Raw genomic sequence first — 21,129 nt, forward strand, 5'->3', positions numbered from 1 at the left:
AAATTATAATAAATATAACTAAATTTATTTAAATTTGTTAAAAAAATGAGACCTTTGTAACTCAAACTTTTATGTATTCAATAACATTAACATCAAAAGGTTGACAGATTAAGGCAAATGGCAGCCAAAATATTGTCGCGTTCAGTAACTAGTAAAATATACTTTGTATTGTTATGGTCTCTGACCAAGAATTTTAGTCAATAGAAATTGAAATATTTAAGGAAGAAATAAATTAACGCAAAAATAAAATGCTATTAAGTTTAATCTTGTACCAGTTGATGGCGTTGATACGAGATAAATTGAATTGGACAACTATTCAAATGTTTTTTCTTTTTCTTATGTACAACTTAACAACATGTAAAGTTGTAAACTATATTAATTGTAGTTAGTTTTAAATATTTAAATAAATATTGTGATCAAATAACGTAAAAAACAATATTAATAGTATTATGACTATTATCTGTTTTTTTTTTTTAATTTCGAAAGGCTCAAGGTGGTGAGAAATAGAAAAAAAAAAGAATTATATCCAATATAAAAAATAATTAAAAAAAGTTATAAGTAATATCGTTTGTTTTGTTGCTCTAGAAAGAGGAACATATTTTATAATCTTATTTAAGAGATTGCTTTTTGTAATTTTTTGATTTGCTTTTTAAAATTTCCCGCTACTTCATTTTTGATTTGAGAACCCCTTTATTCGAAGCGTTGTTGTGAATCCAATATGGCGTTATCTGATGTTTTAATATTTTGAAGGTACGTCAATTTGACGATTCTATAATGTGTAATCCGGTAAATATCTTATTTTTAGAAAGTTGAGACTATGAGGATGTTAATTAGGTTTTAGATTATATATTTGATTGAGTTTGTTAAGTGTAGTGAAAGGCTTACAGATTGTATTGTTTTGTTTGTGATTTCCAAAAATTTTGCGATCCATTGTCATACAAAAAATAATTTTTAATCATAAATATACTTTACGTTCTTCTTAGGAGTGAATACATTATTACTGTTACGTTGTTCTTTTATACTTCTTTGAGCTTGTTGATGTCCATCGACGTTGATGGATTGTAATTACAGTAATTAAATAGCCTATAAAGATTTTACTATTTATTATGAATGTAATTAGTACTAAATAATAATTTATTTTTTTACAGAAGTGCATAAGTTTTAATACAAATGGGAGTTAAATAGTGAAATAAACCGGTGCACAGGATTAGCGCCAGAATAATTGATTCGTTATTTGAGTATATAGTAATAGTTGCGTTGACTATCATGACAGACACAAGACGAAGAGTCAAGCTTTACGCTCTGAACGCTGACCGGCAGTGGGATGACAGAGGAACGGGACACGTATCGTCGTGTTATGTAGAAAGATTGAAAGGTACCTCATTACTGGTAAGAGCAGAGTCAGATGGCACACTTCTGCTAGAGAGCAAAATACAACCTGACACAGCCTATCAGAAACAGCAAGATACTTTGATAGTATGGTCAGAAGGTGATAATTTCGATTTAGCCTTAAGTTTTCAAGAAAAAGCTGGCTGCGATGAAATATGGGAGAAAATATGTCAGGTATGTATATAATTATTTTGTTTGTAAATATTAACTTTAAAATCTGATTACTGCAAATATACATAAATATAAAATATTCTAGTGTTGTGAAAAATGTAATTTACTTAAATGATAAATTTTATTTTATAAAGTGCAAACAAAGTAACTTTCACTTGAAACTTTACAGGTGCAAGGTAAAGATCCGTCTGTTGAAATAACACAGGATATTGTGGAAGAGTCAGAAGATGAACGGTTTGATGAAATGTCAGATAGTGTACAGCCAGTGGAGTTGCCTGCATGTGAAATGGGTCGTCTGGAAGACATAAGTGTATTAGTGAACAGTTGCCTTGTGTCAACAGCTAGAAAAGATAAATTAGCTGCGGCCTTGGAAACACAACACTACATCAAAAAACTACTAAATCTCTTCCATATGTGTGAAGACATAGAAAACATTGAAGGATTGCATCATCTCTATGAAATATTCAAGAGTATATTTCTTCTAAATAAAAATACACTTTTCGATACAATGTTTGCCGATGATACTATATTTGATGTAGTAGGCTGCCTAGAATACGATCCCAGCTTACCCCAACCCAAGAAGCACAGGGAATACCTTAGAGAGCTAGCCAAATTCAGAGAAGCCATTCCTATTAAGAATAAGGATTTGTTGGCAAAAATACATCAAACATACAGAGTACAGTATATTCAAGATATAGTGTTGCCCACACCAACAGTGTTTGAGGACAATCTGCTAAGCACATTGTCCAGTTTTATATTTTTTAATAAAGTAGAAATAGTGAAACTAATAGAAGAGGATGATAAGTTTCTAACAGATTTATTTAAATTGCTTATGGATGATAAGACTCCCGATGTCAAAAGACGAGACTTAGTTCTATTTTTAAAAGAGTTTTGTAATTTTTCACAAAATTTACAACCTCAAGATAAAGATGCTTTTTATAAGACATTAGTTTCATTGGGTATCCTGCCAGCTTTAGAAATTACTCTAAGCATAGATGATCAGAAGACCAAGACTGCATCAATAGATATTTTAACTTATATTGTGGAGTTTTCACCCTCAGTTGTAAGGGATTACACGCTACAACAGGCTAATAATACTGAAGAGGTATGTTGTTTATATTTTTATAAAAAAACAAATAGTGCAGGTGATAATTTTAATTAATAAAATATGGACAATTGTTACTATGAAAATATTAATTGTCTATAGACAATGACAATATATTTAATTATATAAATGAATTTTATAGGAACAAATGTTATTAAACATTGTGATAGAACAAATGCTCAGGGACCGAGACCCTGAGTTGGGCGGAGCAGTACAGTTAATGGGTGTATTGCGTATCCTTCTCGATCCTGAAAGTATGCTGGCATCTGTCAACAAAAGTGAAAAGGCAGACTTCCTAAATTTCTTTTATAAGCATAGTATACAAACACTCATAGGTATGTATCTATAATCTGCATGTTGTACCCTGGTCCTTATGTAAAGTAACACTATATAACCCATCTCACTTGAGCAAGCTATTAGCCACATATTATTATTCACATATTTAAGAATGGATTGATGAATTGTGACATTACATAACAAGAATGACAAGAAAAGAAAAGAACTAGAAGACGTTTTAAATTTTGTGTGAGGCTTGTAAGGTTGATTTTTTCTTGAAAATAAAATTTTCAAATTATTCCAAATTGAAACGTTTAATTTATAACTTTAAAATGTAAAATTTGTAAAACATGTGATTTCACCTTGAAGAGAAGGGGGAATCTCACAAACATTAATGAATAGGTGTGACAAGGGTGTCTAAAACAAAAGTATTAAAACAGTTTGTAAACAAAAGTATAAAAAAAAGTATTAAAAGTTTTCTTTTATATATTTAAAATTATTGTAAAAATATATTTTTCTTTGTATTCTAATTTCATATATATGATAAATATTATACCAGGATGTTATATAGCCAGTAATTTTCATCAATTAGCAAGTTTTCTTACACAAAATGTTAACTTGATTGATTTGGCATAGCATGTTTTTTGACTTGTAGTACTCATATAATACAGAGTATTCATTCATAGACAAAAGAAGATATTTCTTTGTAAAACAAACTAACAAATGTGGAGATTATAACTATCACACGATTCAAACAGTCTTCTACAAATATTAACATAAATTTGTGAACCTTTAGTGCTAGAATTTTATTTATTTTTTGTGTGTATGATGAAAAGTAAAACTAAGTTCTGTTTTGTTTCACTTTGTTGCATGTTACAAAAAAAAATTTGCTCACTTATTTTATGTGATATTTAATTGACTATTACTTTATAAAATTGACGAATATAAGCTTGCTGCTACATAATAATCATGTAATATTTATTTAATTTCAGCTCCGTTACTTGAAAACACAACTGGAGAAAAGCCTTTAAAGGAAGATTATCATACAGTGCAGCTACTTGGCTTAGTACTCGAACTGCTTTCATTCTGTGTTGAACATCACACATACCATATTAAAACATGCATATTAAATAAGGTATATAAAAATATATAAATGTTTTACTGATTGAAAAAATACTAAGTTTTTTTTGTATTAAAAGGACACTTATTAAGATCTGACTTTCAACTAATTACTAATATAAATGTTATGTTATTGTTTTTTTGATTTATTAGTTATTGTCTAATTTATATGTAAATGAATGAAATATTTTATACTCTATTACTGCTCACATACTAATTACATTATTTTTATTTTTAAAAATTGAATAAACAATTTGTATTTGTAAATTTACTGAACAGCCAAGGTCACTAGAGACTGGAATTTTAATATAAGCAATGCAAACAGTCAATTATTATTGAAGTACATTTTGTTATACATAATGTATCAAATGGTCAAATAAGACTATTTAATTACTGAAAGTAAATTATATTGATTTTTAACACTTATGTCTATGGAGCTTACTTCTAATGTCATGTTGAAAATCGATATTTTGGCGACAGTTAGACGATATGATCAGGCCTCAGGACAATTGCAGTGGGTCACATATAGTAAAAGTGTTCAATAGTGAACTTAGAAAATAAATATTTATTAATTTTAAATTATTGAAATTTATCAAAACACTTGAGTTTGCGCCATAAATTACGGCCCCCAGTTTCCAGCAGCCCCACTATTCACGGCTACATCAGATTGCCGGTGTAGGCTGGATGAGGATTGCCGAAAACTGGGATGTCTGGCGTGAACTTGGGGAGACCTATGTCCAGCAGTGGTCTGCAATAGGCTGAAGTGATGAATTATGAAAATTGAAAATTTTAGGACCTACTCCGTCGCATACTGGTGCTTATGAGATCGACACACACATTTTTAGTTCTCGGCGCATTAAGGTTTATGAGGAAAATAATTGCTCTAAAAGACGAGTATTACAATCGATACATTATTAAGGGGAATCTCTTCGCACCAGTTATAGATGCTTTCCTTAGGAATAATGGCAGGTTAGTGTTTTGTTACAATATTTTTTACTTATAAGTGTTGATCAAATTTATTTCTGTGATTATTTTGCATTAATGTTAATGGTGTAAACTTCTCAGTATCATATTAAATAAAAATTATTGTGTTTAGAAAGAAAAAGATTGGTTAAATTATTGTTTATATTATTGTAGATGTTTGTTTACATGTCGTACAGGTCACAAATCTGTATTTTGTACTCTACATTCTCTTTTTATCAAAATATTATCTATAATATAAAAATGAGTCGCTGAATGTGTTGCTAAGCGCAAAACTCGAGAACGGTTGGACCGATTTCGCTAATTCTTTTTTTTAATATTCCTTGAAGTACGAGGATGGTTCTTACGGAGAGAAAAATTCTAAAAAAAAAAAATTAAAATTTCCTGAAAAAGTCTAAAAACAACACTTTTCTATACTCCCATACAAAAGATTTGTGATAATACTTAAAAGTCACTGTTAGGCGATACGAAGTTCGCCGGGTCAGCTAGTATTCATATATAGCTAAAAATGAATCTTTAACATATGTATGAAATGGAAGTTAGTACTTTCGAATGAGTGAACCAAATCGGAAATTTTTTTTTTTTTTTTTTTCTTTTTAATTATGTTTCAGGATAAGTAATAATAGATCTATATATTTAACTTAATGCACCCGGTGAGGTAGTATTTTATAAATATAAAAAGAGTTGTTAAAATAAATGCACACTAAAAAGTAACAAATACACTATATATTTTTTAAAATGAATTCCATTATTTCAGATATAATTTATTAGATTCTGCCATATTAGAGTTGTTCGAGTTCATTAAGTTGGAAGATATTAAGTCATTATGTTCACATGTTGTCGAAAACTATGGAAAGATCTTAGAAGACGTTGAATATGTACAAACATTTAAGGCTTTAAAAACACGATATGATCAACACCAGGATAAATTGAAGGAAAGAGATAGAGGTGAGATTCTAAAAGAAGAACTTTGACTTGTTTAGAAGTTAATTAATTATTATTTCCATCGCGATATTATTAAATTGATATTCCATCGCGATATTATTAAATTGATATTGAGGTTTTGGCATATGTATGTTGTAAAATTGTAATACTGTTGAAATGTGATAATGGGTAAAAAATTTGATACAAACATCACCTTAATTCACAATTCATTTCATTTGCCAAGAATATCCCTTTCAAGAAATAATTAAAGTACAGATTACTAACAAAAGTAATCTAAACTGGGACAAATTTCTAGTGTATGTATTGCTTGTCATAAGTAGAAAAAAAGGAAATTGAATAGCCGTTTTCAAGATGACACACTATAAATCAGACTTTACCCGAAAAACCTTACTATTGAGCTAGAAAGTAGTCCTGTGGTCACCGACAGCTTGCTATCACAACAATATATATACAAAATTACTTGCTTCTGCTTTCTACCAAGCAAGAAAGTAGTCTGGTAGTTGTTTTTGTTTATACAACTAGGTCAGCAAAAGAACGTATGGCTCACCTGGTGGTAAGCGATTACTGTTACTTTATAGATGCCTGCAACACTAGAAGCATTGCAAGCTCGTTGCCGACCTTACCCCTACTCTAGGAGCTCTCATCACCTTACACTGCTCGAAAGCAGCTAGCTATGCTATTATTTAGCTGTGATCCTCTGTAAGATCGAGGTACATCCTCATTCGGGCTGCTCCAGTTTTTGTGCATGATATTTCCTGCCGTATCACGCACTCAATAAGAGTACGGTTAAAGATCTCTATTTTCGCATTTAAAACCATACAGCCATTTGCATGAGAAACAACATTTACATGATAGATTTTGTTACACTCCAGTTTGTAGGTGGCAGACCTGCAGGTCTATTGGCTATCTTGATAGCCACCAGTGACCATCAAGGTTTAGTTGTCAACCGGACTTTGATGTCAACTAAGATTGTCATAACATTGGTGTTGCGTATCGTATTGAGTGGATTTGAGCTTACGGTGCTTTAAGGTGCCTTTCAGCACGCCACTTGAACGACACTAGTTTTTGTCGATATTATGCGACTAAGTCAAAAAGGACCTTGTAAGCATGGCTGGTCAGTGATTTTGTTAATCGTGTAACTAACGCGTGAGAGAAGTTAGGAGAAAAAGGAAAAAAAAAAATTGGTGGTCGGTTTATCATTAAAAGTTGTTCCAGTGAGCGGCAGCGTGGGGGTGGGCGAAGCGGTGGTGCCGTCGCTGCTGCGCTCGCGCTACCGGCGCGACGCGCGCCAGGCGGACGACGAGGAGGAGATGTGGTTCAACGACGACGACGAGCTCGAGGACGACGCGCCGCTCGACGCGCAGCCGCACGCGCACCACGCGCACCACGCGCTCGACGCCATCGGTGAGTCGCCTCACGCCCGCGCTGGACCACTACTGGTGTCGCCCACTGCTCACAGTGTTACTTACTATAGTCCTCCGAAACACAACTGGGCTGGACCGATTTTTATGAAATTTTGTGTACATATTGGGTAGGTCTGAGAATCGGCTAACATCTATTTTTCATATCCAAGTTATAGTTGGAGGGGATTAAGGGCGTTAATAACATATATGGCAAAACAACGTTTGCGGGGTCAGCTATTATGTATATTAATTACTATATTTGACATTCAAAAACAATATTAATCTATAACCTATTCTCAATTTGACTAAAGACTTCAACAATAAACAAGAGTTTAAACGTGTGTGTCAAATACATGGTAGTGTATTTAATGTTTTTTTTTTTTTATTGATTTTACGTATTTTTATGCATAATTTTAAAAAAATGTTCTCATTCTATAAAAACTATTAGTGTGCGAAATTTCATACTCTAACGTACGCGCAATTTTCGTAAAAAGGGGTACAAAGTTTTTACATCACATATTAATATATAGATACTGCTAACCTGTGGGGTTAGGTTTGGGTGACCAAACCGATATTGAATAGCTTGAGGTAGCTAATGTGCAGTTTGAATATTGTAAACTTGAGATGTATCTGGTTGGTTATTAAAGTTTTTTTATTTGTTAGCAAGGTTGCTTTTCAAGAAACTTGTAGGCTTGTAACGTCAATATTGACAAATCTAGACATTGAATACATGTAAATTGTGTGGGTCATCTGTACTCAAACAGAAAAGTCTACATGAAAAGGGTCAGAGTATGTATATTGTATTGTTTAATATTACAAGTTACTGGATAAATGAGCTTCTCGAAGGACATTACTAAACAATAAAAACTTAACATCTTTATAGCCTATACACACTGGAATGTTTTTTTTTTTCCATTTGAACTGAAATATCTAATAATATTGTTAGGAATATAGCTTAATTCTTATTTGCGGACTACTTTTAGAATTATAATAGATATTATTCACTCTAAAAGTGAGTCTTTTTGTAAATATGTATCATACAGCTGCATTTCCAACATTGGTAGATTCTGTCAAATGGCATCACATGCATCAAAACTGAACTGTAAAATTATTGTTTTAAAAAGTGGGTTAACATTGTGTATTATTTCTAGGTAAAATAGTTGAAAAGAAGGTATGCTCGAGTACTGAAAACGTGAATGGTCCCAGCAGAGTATTGCTAAGCACAACAACAGCCAGCAAACCGACACACACCGACGTTCAGGTATCCACGCCCAGATTACTCAATAAGGTAACTTTTAGTTCACACAACTCTTGCTTCACTGGAATAGAGGGTTATTTGTAGCGAATTTATGTTACATTTAATAGCTATACAATGAAATGTCTTATTATCCTTCACAATTTACTAATATGTATTAAATAAGTAAAACTAATAAATGGTGATGGTGTCATATAAATAATCAAATGTATAATATTATCCTGTTTATTATTTATGTAAATGTGCTCAATGGGTTTACATGCTTCTATAAAATATATATATATATATTATATAAAAAGAAAAATCAACTGATAATATGTATATTTATTTGGCCATACTCTTTACTCTCCTAGTTGGTTAAGATTTTTTTTTTGTTGTTTACCACACATATCATGTTTACCTCTATAAATAGCAAGACTGCAACTAGATTTGTATACTAACTAGGTATTGATATAATTTTTCCAAGAAAAACGCAAAATATTATAAATCAATATTTAAAAAATCGTTAAATATTTTTTTTATGAAAGTATATTTAATAAAGGATTAGCTGCGCCTAGCGCTATCACGTAATTTTGTTTCCAATGTGTAATCGGGATAAAAATAGCCTACGTTTAGGCCGCTGCCTCGAATTTTGCGGGCAGCGGGGCGGCGGCGGCCCGTTCTCGAAACCAGCGGGTAGGTCGCGTGGAACTATAGCGGTGGTTTTCGTTGTTGTGTCGTCCAGATATGTTTTTTTTATTCACGAACAAAATGTCTGAACAACGGCGACAATATATTTTTGATTCAAATTTATTCCTAACGTTCTATTTATTGTGGGCAAAACAAGAAGTGAATCCCTACTATAGGGCAAGGAAAATAAAAGGCGAGTTTTATCGAAATTATGAAGAACAGAGACAATGTCCCGATAAATTACTACACCAGAACGAGTCTAGAAACTTTTGACCATATTCTTGAAGCTATCAAGACGATTTAGAGTAGAATATAAGAAATATAATTATAATAATATAAGAAATAGAATATTTTAAGAATATAATAATAATAATATAAGAAAGATAAATTGCACAACACTTCAATGCTGACGCGCGGCGGTCCCGACTTGACTGGAGTGCACCGCACGCTGCCCGCCACCGCGCCGCTGCCACTCCGCTGTTTTCGAGGGCCGGGCCATTTGATTTTACGCATAAGATCCTGCCGATCCACGCCGCTGCCGCCGCCGCCCCGCTACCCGCAAGATTCGAGGCCTTAGTTCTAAATCACTAGCTAGCTCACATACAAAGTTTTTTAGTAGTTTGTGGATGAAAGAGTAATAAACGTACATTTATCTATACTCAGTATTTTCGTATTTATAATATATATTTTTAAGTAGGATGGACTTTTAAAATTAATAATAATTTTTATTTAGTTACAATAAGGTTCACCCCAAGGGCCCAACACTATCATCTACTGTAGTATTTAGCAGCACGAAGCGTGATAGTAAGCGTGGTGTGTCACTGTTCCAGGGGCTGGTGGACTACGACGGAGACTCGGACGAGGAAGAGGAGGGCGGGGGCAGCAGCGCCGCGGCGGACGAGCGCGACGCCAAGCGGCCGCGCCTCGCGTAGTGCTCGGGCCGCGCACGCGTCCGCCCTTTCAAGGAATATAACCGTCTCGCTCAGCTGTGCAGGGCTCCGTCGGAACTGGCCAGGTACCCAATGCAGATTTTTTAGAACTTGCCAGCGGTACCTACTGATCGTTTCATATTTATTTTGGTTTGACGGTGACCTACGATAATTTATAATGATTTTTTATTATACAGCAGTTATAAGTTTTGAGGCTAAAATTGATATAGAAAATTACGTGCTAAATTTACGATGTTTTCATTTCGAAGATATATTTCTAAACTATTGGTTCGATTTCCGACCCGTAAATATTCCTATAACAGTAGATTTTCGTGAAATAGAGTACATTAGAAACCGATGGTAAATTATTTGCTGTTGTTTTTAAATTCTATTCGATATATATACGACATGGTGTTATCACTGCCATTTTTTTTTCTTTTACTTTGGCAATTTCTAAAAAATCGTACCGTAGCCGTGTCATGTCCGCTCCGTGTGATACGAGCGACGTTTCGAGTTTCACTTCACTAGTTAAGAGTATGAAATTGTTCATACGACGTAGTGTCATCGTAATTTCTTCGGACGGTAATGAAAACTTAGAACAAATATCGGTTAAAGTGTATAATGTGAAATAATTTTAAACGGCTAGGTTACGTTTCTGATGGATTGTTAACAAAAAGTACAAAGGATGTATGAGTGGGATTTAAATTTTTTATAATGAAAGTAGTAATGTCGATCACCTGAATTCGTATGCGTGTATGTATTTTGTAGAGATACCTACTTAGTTCGTCACGGTGACTACGAGACCAATGTTTTTAAGGCGTCTATAATAATAAATGTGAAATTGCTACACAGTAGTAGTCTCTGTAATTTAATTAATATTATTTATCTATCAAACGATCTATAATTGTCGAGCCATTGTTAACTTTGAACAATAATTTTATTGCATTCCTTTGTCTTTCGTTGAGTTTCCCAGAGTCTTGTATTTTACTTGACATTGAGTTATGAATAATTTTTCATCCAAATTATGATAAGAGTTATAAAATAATTTATTGGTATAGTTTAAAACACTTACTTTGCATCCAATTTTTATGTATGCATGCATTGTTTATATATTTATCTATATATCTATACAAATAAATAAAATTGGAGTGTCTGTTTTTAATATTAAAATAACCGCTTTTTACTAAATGCATATTGGATGTATACATGTTACATATACCAAAACAACATTTTTTACAATTTTTGTCTGTCTGTCCGTCTGTCTGTATGTTTGTTTGTTCCGGCTAATCTCTGAAACGGCTGGACCGATTTTGACGGGACTTTCACTGGTAGATAGCTGATGTAATAAGGAGTAACCTAAGGTACTTTTATTTTAGAAATGTATTTATTTTATAACTGTAAACTGAACAATAACTTTTTTGTTAAATTCCACGCGGACGAAGTCGCGGGCACAGCTAGTTGGAAACAAAAACAAACTTAACATTGATAAACTTTCTTTTCTTTTAATCAATTCAGCCTGTAACATCCCACTGCTATAAGCCATTCCATATGTGCGAGAAGGGACTTTCTCCATGTGGGAAACTACATATTTTGTACTACATATTGTAACAAAATGATATTAAAATGATTTTCATTTCTGATGTCATTAATAATACGTAAATGTTCTCATTAAATTGTACAATAATATTCGACACTCGGAAACTCAAGTGATATAGATTTTTTTATATGACAAATAAATCGAATGGTTATTTGTATCTCCAGAACTTGTCTATAAAAACAATTATAAGATTAAAAATAAATTGAAATGAAATTGACGTCTGTAATAAATATAAGGATACGCTATTGTTTATCAATTTCACAATTTTATTTCAATTTATTTTCGTTTTTAATTACTGTATAAGTATTTCAAACAAATGCTTACGTTTGTGCGACACGCGCATACGTACATAGATACTTTTATCATTAATTTGTTTGTATTATCATCAATTAAAAGTCAATAATAAAAATACATAATTTTTCTTGAGGTGTCTGAAATGTCTGTATAGTTATCGTCAGTCGTGCGCTTTTCTTGAGTAGTTCCTTTTCCATTGCTCCAGGGGCGTTAAACCTTTATTTCTAATTAGTACCTCTATTGAAAATCCATTACTTTACTGACTTGTGATGCAATACTTACCTAGGCTACCGACAGCATTCGTAATTTTGTGGATATCTTATATATAAAATTCTCGTGTCACAATGTTAGTTAACATAATCCTCCGAAACGGCTGGACCGATTTTTATGAAATTTTGTGTGCATATCTGGTAGGTCTGAGATTCGGCCAATCTTTCATAACCCTAAGTTATAGGCGGGGGGGGGGGGGGGGGGGGTTATATGACAAAACTGGCAAAACAACGTTTGCGGGGTCAGCTAGTAAAATATAGATATTTAATGAGTACTTTCATATTATTAATTTTAATCTTTGTACAAAGTAAAATAATTTTTGTTTGCGACTGTTTCACGATGCGTAAAACGAACCTTACTCTCATTGAGTGTTCAATATCTGTACCAATACCTCACTCAATACTTGACTATATATTATGAGTGTCTTTAAGTTTTGATTAAATCTTCAAATATTAACAGCCAGTTTCAAAAATCTATCATATAATCAATTAGGATTCACTTGTGCTGAGATAGCACAGACGATTTTGCTAATATCATTTAGAACGAAGAACACATGAAGGAGATTGATTATTCTCCAATAATCTATTTCTGCAATTGTGCTTAATACAGATAAAGTTCTGATATAAACGTTATATGATTTGTGTCTTTATATCACTCGCTGGTAAGCAGAATCCGAGGTAGATTTATTGAAACTGGTTGTTAGTTAATCAAGTGAATATTATAAATATCTACACGACGGATAAAATGTAAGGTTCCTTAATTTCACTCTATGTATTCTACATTTTGTGAAATTTTTCAAGCGTTTCACAATCCTATTAAGTAATTAAAATTTCAATTCAATTTATACAAAATGTTGAGACTAACTGTCCGTTAATAAAATTAAACCATTTACATTGTATAAAACTTTATTTATTTATTTTTTCCAAAGATAGTGAATTTTTTATTTTTCTATTTCTATTTTATACATTTTGTTACAATTGATTTGAAATGGGCTTTATTCACTGAAGATGTGTGGCTTGATGACATCATTGAAATAAGATTAATTTTCATTTTTATTAACATATATATATATTTAATATTTTAAGCGTAGTAGACAGAAAGCTTCAGTTTTTCGATGTCGATAGCACACATTTATAAATAAGTTCTTCCAGTACCATCAGCAAAAGTTTTCCATTTTTCCCTTTGAACTATTCTTCTTGTTTTTTTTTTATGTATCTTAATAATTTGTATGTGATAAAAGTTATCTGATAAAGAACAGTTTTATTTTATTACAATTAAATTATAGTTTAATCATTACTATGTAAATAACACTAGATTTTATATAGTATGTATTCGTAACGGCGATCGTTTACATCGTTTTGCTATTGTTTTAGGTGTGGTTTTAATAAATTCAATCTATTAAATGCTATCCACTTATATTGAGATAGTATCAGAATATAACGTTTATCCCTAAATGTTATATAAAAAAAAATCCTTACCAGTGGTAAAACTGATTACAATTTACCTACTTGTAAAACACAATATATGTTGATGTGGATTTTGTACGAAACATGTGTGTTGTATAAAATTTTAACAACGAAACACAACCTCAACATTAAAACAAAATGTTAATATTAAATTATTCACTTTCATTCTGTTTTTTACTTCATTAGTCTAACGTATTAACATACAGCGTCGAATGTAACACCGTATTATTTCAACATAATTTTGCTTTTACATATTCAATTAAAACGTATATTTGATTGGTGCCCGGTTCATGTATTCAGAAAACGATTCGTAAGGCTCACGAAGCAAAACCAAACGTTTTATGAATATAGGAACGGGTTTGTATTTGGGATACGAAGTAATAGCTTTTATAGTTATACTATTAGCGAGTCAAATTTTCGTTTAATATTTATTAGTTAATGTTCGTCAAAGAGTATATTTAATATTATTCGTAGTGTTGCTTTAAATAATGAAGAATTTGTGAAATATCGCTTTCATTTTCGTCATTTGTCTACATACTGATTATATATCCATATGTAAACTGTACATCACGCCACTTTTCGGATCTGACATAGCAATGTACGAATAATGAAGGTCGTTGCCTATATTAATCCGATCCTAAAACAAATCTTCGTTTTAAAACATAGCAAGTATTACTAAAAATTACTAATTTCTACAAACAAAAATCAAAGTAAGTACAGGTCGCTATCATATTTGCGTTTGATCAGCATCAATGATACTTGCACGGGCCGTGTTGGATTACGTAAATAAATTCTTATTATGGCGAGAAATGTGACGTCACACGCAAGTTACTAGACTAACGTAACTATGTAAACGCCGTGTGTTTGTATCGTTGACGCTAGGTAAATATCAGAGGTAACGCGCAGGCTAGCGATTCAAATAAGATAGCGACCTTGCACGATATTTTAGTTCGACTTATTACAGTAAAAGTCTTATATATAAATATTTGGATTACATATTAAATTCTTTGCTTTTTATTATTTTGTTTTTAACGTTAACATGTGCGATTGTTTATGGTTATTTCGTGTCTTAACAAACCTGGTGACAGATGTCGCGACGCGGAGTCGTAGGGCACAATAATATTATTTTATGCAATTTGCTCTTACATGTAAATGCATGACTGTAAAAATATATGGATTCAAAGTAACGAATGCATGTTTAGAAATCGTAATTTATTTGGTGTGTAATTTTCTCTTGTATTATACGTGATATTTTTTGTGTGATTATTTATCGGCTATTCTACGACAGATCTAACCATTATAAACTGTAATGTAAATTTTTAAAGTGCACGTGTATCTGCTCTAGTAAGTAATACATATCAATTTTATATATTTGACGATGTTATATTGATCTCTGTATTTAATTAATAAACCTTTGATAACTTAATCGATACCAGAAACTAGGTTGATGTTCATACTTAATATTTGAACAGGTGTCGTTTATTAAATTTTTTATACAAACGATAAAATAAATCGCAGTGTTGTAATTTGGACTTTTATATGAATACAATAATCTTGTTAGTTGTTGCAGTCGATAATTTTAATAAACTGTTTATACACGTGAACGAAGACGATGATACCTGTTCAATTATTGTAATGAAATATATTTTGTTTATTACATATAATTTTTTATATTATGTTTGTTTCAATATGTAAAGACGTTCATGTTCTATGCACAGTTTTGCGAGACTAAAACTTATTACATACGTGGAATGGGTGTGTCAGAATAAAATTGTAAATAGATGTTTTATGTAATACTTTATTTTAAAAATCTGTCAAACACCCACGTGTCTAATAGCATCTAGCTGTCAATTAGATTTATACGATTCTTATATTCCTTGAAATAAACTTCCCATATAAAGAAGAAAAAAAAAAGAAGATTTCTAGATGAAAGTAGTATGTACCAACTATTTTTTATCTGTCTAGGTGGATGACCATCATAAACTAATTTATACACAGAATAAAATTAAATAGATTTACCTATTGGCAAGTTGTGTAAAATAAATAAGCTTATTATAATGCTATTATTATGTCACTAGTTACGTAAGCAATATAAATATAAGGAAATACGATGCGATAGTGTTCATTTTATTTATTACTTGAAGATCCTCTAATTTCCACCCTCTTTGATGTTAATGACTGCTGTAGGTATTCACTATGCTTCTATGATGTTAAGTATGATGTTTTATAGGCTACGATAAACTATGATTTAAAGATGAAATATTAATTTTGGTAACAAATCAATATGTCTTTCCTTTTTAAGTTTAAACAATATGTTTAGTTAAATTGATCTCAACCTTTACTATGTGATTATTCTACAATTTTTTATTGGACCCTAATAAAAAGCGAAAAATTTTCATTTTGATTCATTTTACTGTTTGCCGATCTCAAGATCACAAAATATGTTTAGTGTTTCACCCGAAATTTCAGGAACAGGAAGAGCTTTTAATGGTTATTCTTGTTTTAATTTTGGTGACTGAAATAACGAATTCATTGTTAAACCAATTTCGAGTATTCAGTGTTGCAACAATTAAAAATAACGTACATATAGAGCAGTTTATTTAAAATATAATTTAAATGCAGACAATATTAATGCTTATTATCGACTACTTCAGATTTCAGTTTAGATGCGAGTGCTTTTCGCAATTGCATTGCGTCGGGTGGTGGCGCTGGTGTAGCTCCAGCCAGTGCTGCTTGAGCCACGCGAGCAGATCTTGGCCTGGCGACAGGTTTTGAGCCTTCACCAACTACGAAGTTAAAATAATTACTCGTGTAACTTTACCCGTTCACTATTCCTTTTCCGCTCTTCTCAGTTGAACCAAGATATTTTAAGTTATAAATTCCTTTTTTTTCCTTGATTTGGCAGATCCCAAGGTTAATATACAAGGGAACAAATTTTGACGTTATATTATTAATAAATCAGTGTTTTTTATTATAAATATGCAAAAATAAAATCTAAAGTATCATGGACATACGTTTAATAAACGATGAGCATAAACTATATTTTTAATTTTAAACTATAAGAGGATACCTCTGGTCTCATTTTTATTTGTTACAACGTCAAGTCGCTTTTCGCGTACTTGTTTCTTGAGAGCCAGAAGTTTATCTCGTTGCTGTTTTAAGTATTCTTGCCGTGCTCGAACTTCTTCTTCACTCACCTGTATAAAATGAAATTAAAATATTTATTTCGCCATAAGATGATTACACACAACGAACGTCACCAAAAAAATTGCATTGACAAAAAATAAAAAAGCTTAGGAACCAAAAACAATTACAAAAAAAAACTTCACATCTGAACATTAGGTACATTACAAACTTAAATAATAATAATAATTAACATCATTCAATACCCTTTCCGAAGCTGAATCTTACCGGTATCTGGGTATGTCAATGCATAGGGGTGAAGGAATTGGACTCATGAAACAGGCAGTTTTCGAAATCTTTTTTGGACGGCTGACAAAAGTTCTTCCGAGCTATTTGTCTGGAGCCAACAAGGTCCGAGCCTATAACGCCTGGGTCATGCCCACTCTCTTGTACACCTTTGGCATACGCAGATAGACTCAGACCGAACTTGAGCCCTGGACAGAAGAGTCCGCACAAATATGACGCACCATCGCGTACATCACCCGAAGTCGTCGGTCATGAGACTATATCCCGCGGAAGTGTGGTGGTCGAGGCATGTTAAGCGCTAAGACCATGCATAACCGCGAGGTGTGCAGCCCTCGCACACAGCTCTGGGCCTACTTTGAATCGAGACGGGACAGCGCTTTGCATGGTGACGTTATAGTGTGTGACAAAGGACGACAAAGGACTGACCTATCCTTGGCCAAAGAGAATTGGCAGAGACTGGTCGTACTGTGCACCTCTGACCGGGAGATCGTATGGATGGAGAGGGAGCTGCATGGACGGTTCTACAAGGCCCTTCACGCGCCTCACGTGGACAGTAAGGCAATGGCATGCAGTTCGCTCGCAGTCATGATACAGAAGGCGGTGTTACTTGACTCGGCTAGGATTGTCCGCCTAATTCTCAGCCTACAGTCCTAATCCCCAGCCGTTTGATCTCCCTGCCGGGGCATATTCCTCTACCCGCTTATTTTTATATATGTAAGTATAAGTAAATTTACTATATTATTTATATAAGTACCTATTTATTATAATATATGTATCTATTATACATTAAGCGGGTGGAGTGACATCCAGTCACATAATAATAATTTATTTATTTCAGATTTACATCCCAAAAATTGGTAGTAACATTTTAAAACTTAAAAACTAATGTTATTACGACACACTGTAACCCAATTTGATCTTTTGTGAAGCTGCACCCACCGGTACATCAGTGGCAAGTCCCATCGGTCAACAAACACATTCAGCATTCCGCTGGAGGAGCCGCGGAGGCGGGCTAACATAAAGGCGCACCGTTTTGTCATAACGGTATAGTATAAGTCATCCGTATGCGCCTCCGAAAACATGCCTTAGGCACTGGACTGCCGCGGCAGCCCCATCAGAACCATGAATACATTGTTGTACTGGACTCGTAGACCGCTGTATGTCCGCCGCGTGTAGTCAGCCTAAAGACTGCAGGTGTGAAATGACTGACAGTATACATCAAAAAGCGTTCATTTGACTAGCTTTGTACATCTTGCATATCTCCGAGCTAACATGTTGCATCGGACAGACAAATGCCAATATTCCTTCACTATCTCAGTCATCCTGTAAATTGTTGGTAACAGTGGCCCAGATAGTTAAATTTATTTACTAGGCACAGCGGTGTTCCGCAGAGCAAGACTGCCGGTACTCCAAATAGGTCATTACTTCTTCGCAGAAGGAGACCGCCGCCTGCTACGATCTCTCACTGTGATGGCTTTTACGACGCTCGGCAGTAAGAGATCCCGTCCGAACTCCAAACTGTACCTGTCCCAGCCATGTAAGAAGCTCATGCTTAAATTTGACTGAGGCAGGCAGGGCACAGCAGGAAATTTCCTGCTCCTAATACGGAGCAACCCGACTGGGATAGTGCCGCGATCTTACAGATGACCACAGCTAAATTATACTGTTTTCAAGCAGTGTTGTGTTCCTGTGGTGAGTAAGGTGCAGACCAGAGTTCCTGGGGAGAATTGTGGATATGGTCGGCAACGCGTTTGCAATGCTTCTGGTGTTCAGACATCTATAAGCTACGATATAACCGCTTACCATCAGGCGAGCCGTACGCATGTTTACCGACCTAGTTATATATTTAAAATAATTAGGATACCTCAACTTTTTTCGCTTTTATAGGTTCCTCTATGAAGTGAACTTTCTCTATCTTTTTGTCTACTATTTGGTCGTTCTTTTTAATGTGATGCAGTTTTGACAGCAACGTCTGTTTTTCTGCGACGACTTCTTCTGGTGGTACAGCTACTTTTTCATTCTTTACTTCTATATCTTCTAATTGCAACCTTACAGAAATGAGAAGAATAATTTTAATAACGTTTGATAATAAATTTATGAACATATAAAAAAACGAACTTTTTTATTTCTGTCATGACATCATCATTGTCCGGCCAATCGGGATTTTCGTCACTCCGCGAACATTCGACATCTTCTGGTTCCGTAGAGAATAAATTGGGCATCGCTCCAAACCGTTTCTCTATTAGTTCCAAGGCCTATTTAAAAAAGAAGAATACGTTAAATTAAATATTATTTGTTTTTATTTATATTTACGTTTTCAGTGATCACCTGTAGTTGCAATTCAACATTCTTATGAGTCATCATTTTAACAAACATTTCGTAGTCGTTCGCAGCCCATATTTGCTCAAAGAGACGCTTATGAAAATAAGTAGGAAATCCAGTAAGATCCTTTGCGGATAGGCGACACGCTGCTTCGAACTGATCAGCTGATATGCCAATATCATCCATGAAAGAACCCAGCATTACATCCACCTATTAAAAATATTTTTTTATACTTGCTTACGTTTATTTAATGCCATTTGTGATTGTGCTGTGTGGTTACGGCATCAAAGAATATAGCCATCCCCTTTCGTCCCGTGGGTGTCGTAAGAGGCGACTGAGGGATAACACAGTTCCACTACTACCTTGGAACTTAAAAAGCCGACCGATGGCGGGATAAACATCCTACTGCTGGCTTTGAAATACACAGGTCGAAGACGGGCAGCAGCGTCTTCGGTGTGACAAAGCCAGCCCTGCGTTCACCAACCCGCCTGCCCAGCGTGGTGACTATGGCAAAACACATGAATTCACGCCATTTTTGGCGTGAACTTGTGGAGTCCTATGTCCAGTAGTGGACTGCGAAAGGCTGCTGTGATGATGGTGATGTGATGTGATTGAATAATGTTTGTAATAATTAAAATCTTAAAGCATTATAATTCTTGACAAAGGTTTCATAATTAGTTTTAAGTTACATTATCTACTTGTAATAGAAATAAACCAAAAAGTAATAATAGTCGCAGATATACAATCTAAGAGGACCGTTAGCGTAGAAGTTATAAAATTTTATAACAATTAAGACAGTCATTTACCAAATTACGATATTCGTCGTGAATCGTTTTATACTCCGGTCTATCGAGCACTTCGCCATCATCAGTGGGCTCAAAAACTGAAAAAATACTTTTTTATGTGAATGGAGACCACATATATAATTTTCGGTCGAATAAACAAATATCTGCTGCATACTGAATATAATTAATCAATAGTTAGATGCATTGCGTTGTTTGCTACATAGGTACTCTTGTATTTACTAGTAGCTACTTACGTAAAGATTTTTCTTCTATAAATGTCTGTAAAGGTATATTCCACACTGGTCCGTGTAGAAACCCCACTAAAGAGTCAAATACCCACGCATTATTATCGAGATTATCCATGTTTATCAATTGATATATGGTAAGTGGTATTTATTTACTGCTGACAGTATAATATTTTGACGACGACTAACTTATTGCTGAACTGTTGGCGTAATTACCTTGACATTCAATCTTTATTTGTACTCGAGTTGTTATGGTTACCCTACTTTTTGTTTCTATTGTAATCCGCGCCATATCTTGATCCTGGCAGACGAGGCACGAAGCCACGTTAGATCAGAAGGGATGCGATTAACCAAATATTTAAATTCAAGTCTACACATTCTTGCAGGTTGTAAATCAATAATTAAGTACTGGTCTATTGACCATATTTTTTTATTTCTGCATTATTTGTAAAACAAAATATTCGTTAAAGTTTGTGTAT

The 21,129-nt window shown here is 33.5% G+C and overlaps 2 protein-coding genes across 2 annotated transcripts; one reads left to right on the forward strand and one right to left on the reverse strand.

Moving 5' to 3' along the window:
• Positions 1–1,266: 1,266 nt before the first annotated feature.
• Positions 1,267–10,363, forward strand: LOC123662257 (serine/threonine-protein phosphatase 4 regulatory subunit 3). Its single transcript, XM_045597124.1, has 9 exons — positions 1,267–1,563; positions 1,730–2,665; positions 2,808–3,000; positions 3,934–4,076; positions 4,854–5,029; positions 5,799–5,989; positions 7,202–7,390; positions 8,541–8,677; positions 10,144–10,363. The coding sequence occupies exons 1-9, from the start codon at positions 1,267–1,269 to the stop codon at positions 10,243–10,245; spliced, it is 2,364 nt and encodes a 787-aa protein (XP_045453080.1). The 3' UTR covers positions 10,246–10,363.
• Positions 10,364–16,450: 6,087 nt separating this feature from the next.
• LOC123662255 (cilia- and flagella-associated protein 36) lies at positions 16,451–20,846 on the reverse strand. Its single transcript, XM_045597122.1, has 7 exons — positions 20,660–20,846; positions 20,427–20,503; positions 19,627–19,830; positions 19,417–19,553; positions 19,163–19,346; positions 16,940–17,066; positions 16,451–16,655 (listed from the first exon to the last, which is right to left on the reverse strand). Exons 1-7 carry the CDS (start codon positions 20,766–20,768, stop codon positions 16,498–16,500), a joined length of 996 nt encoding a protein of 331 aa, XP_045453078.1. The 5' UTR covers positions 20,769–20,846; the 3' UTR covers positions 16,451–16,497.
• Between the last annotated feature and the right edge of the window lie 283 nt (positions 20,847–21,129).

This window comes from Melitaea cinxia, chromosome 18 (assembly GCF_905220565.1).
Source record: "Melitaea cinxia chromosome 18, ilMelCinx1.1, whole genome shotgun sequence".
Taxonomy (NCBI): Eukaryota; Metazoa; Arthropoda; class Insecta; order Lepidoptera; family Nymphalidae; genus Melitaea; species Melitaea cinxia.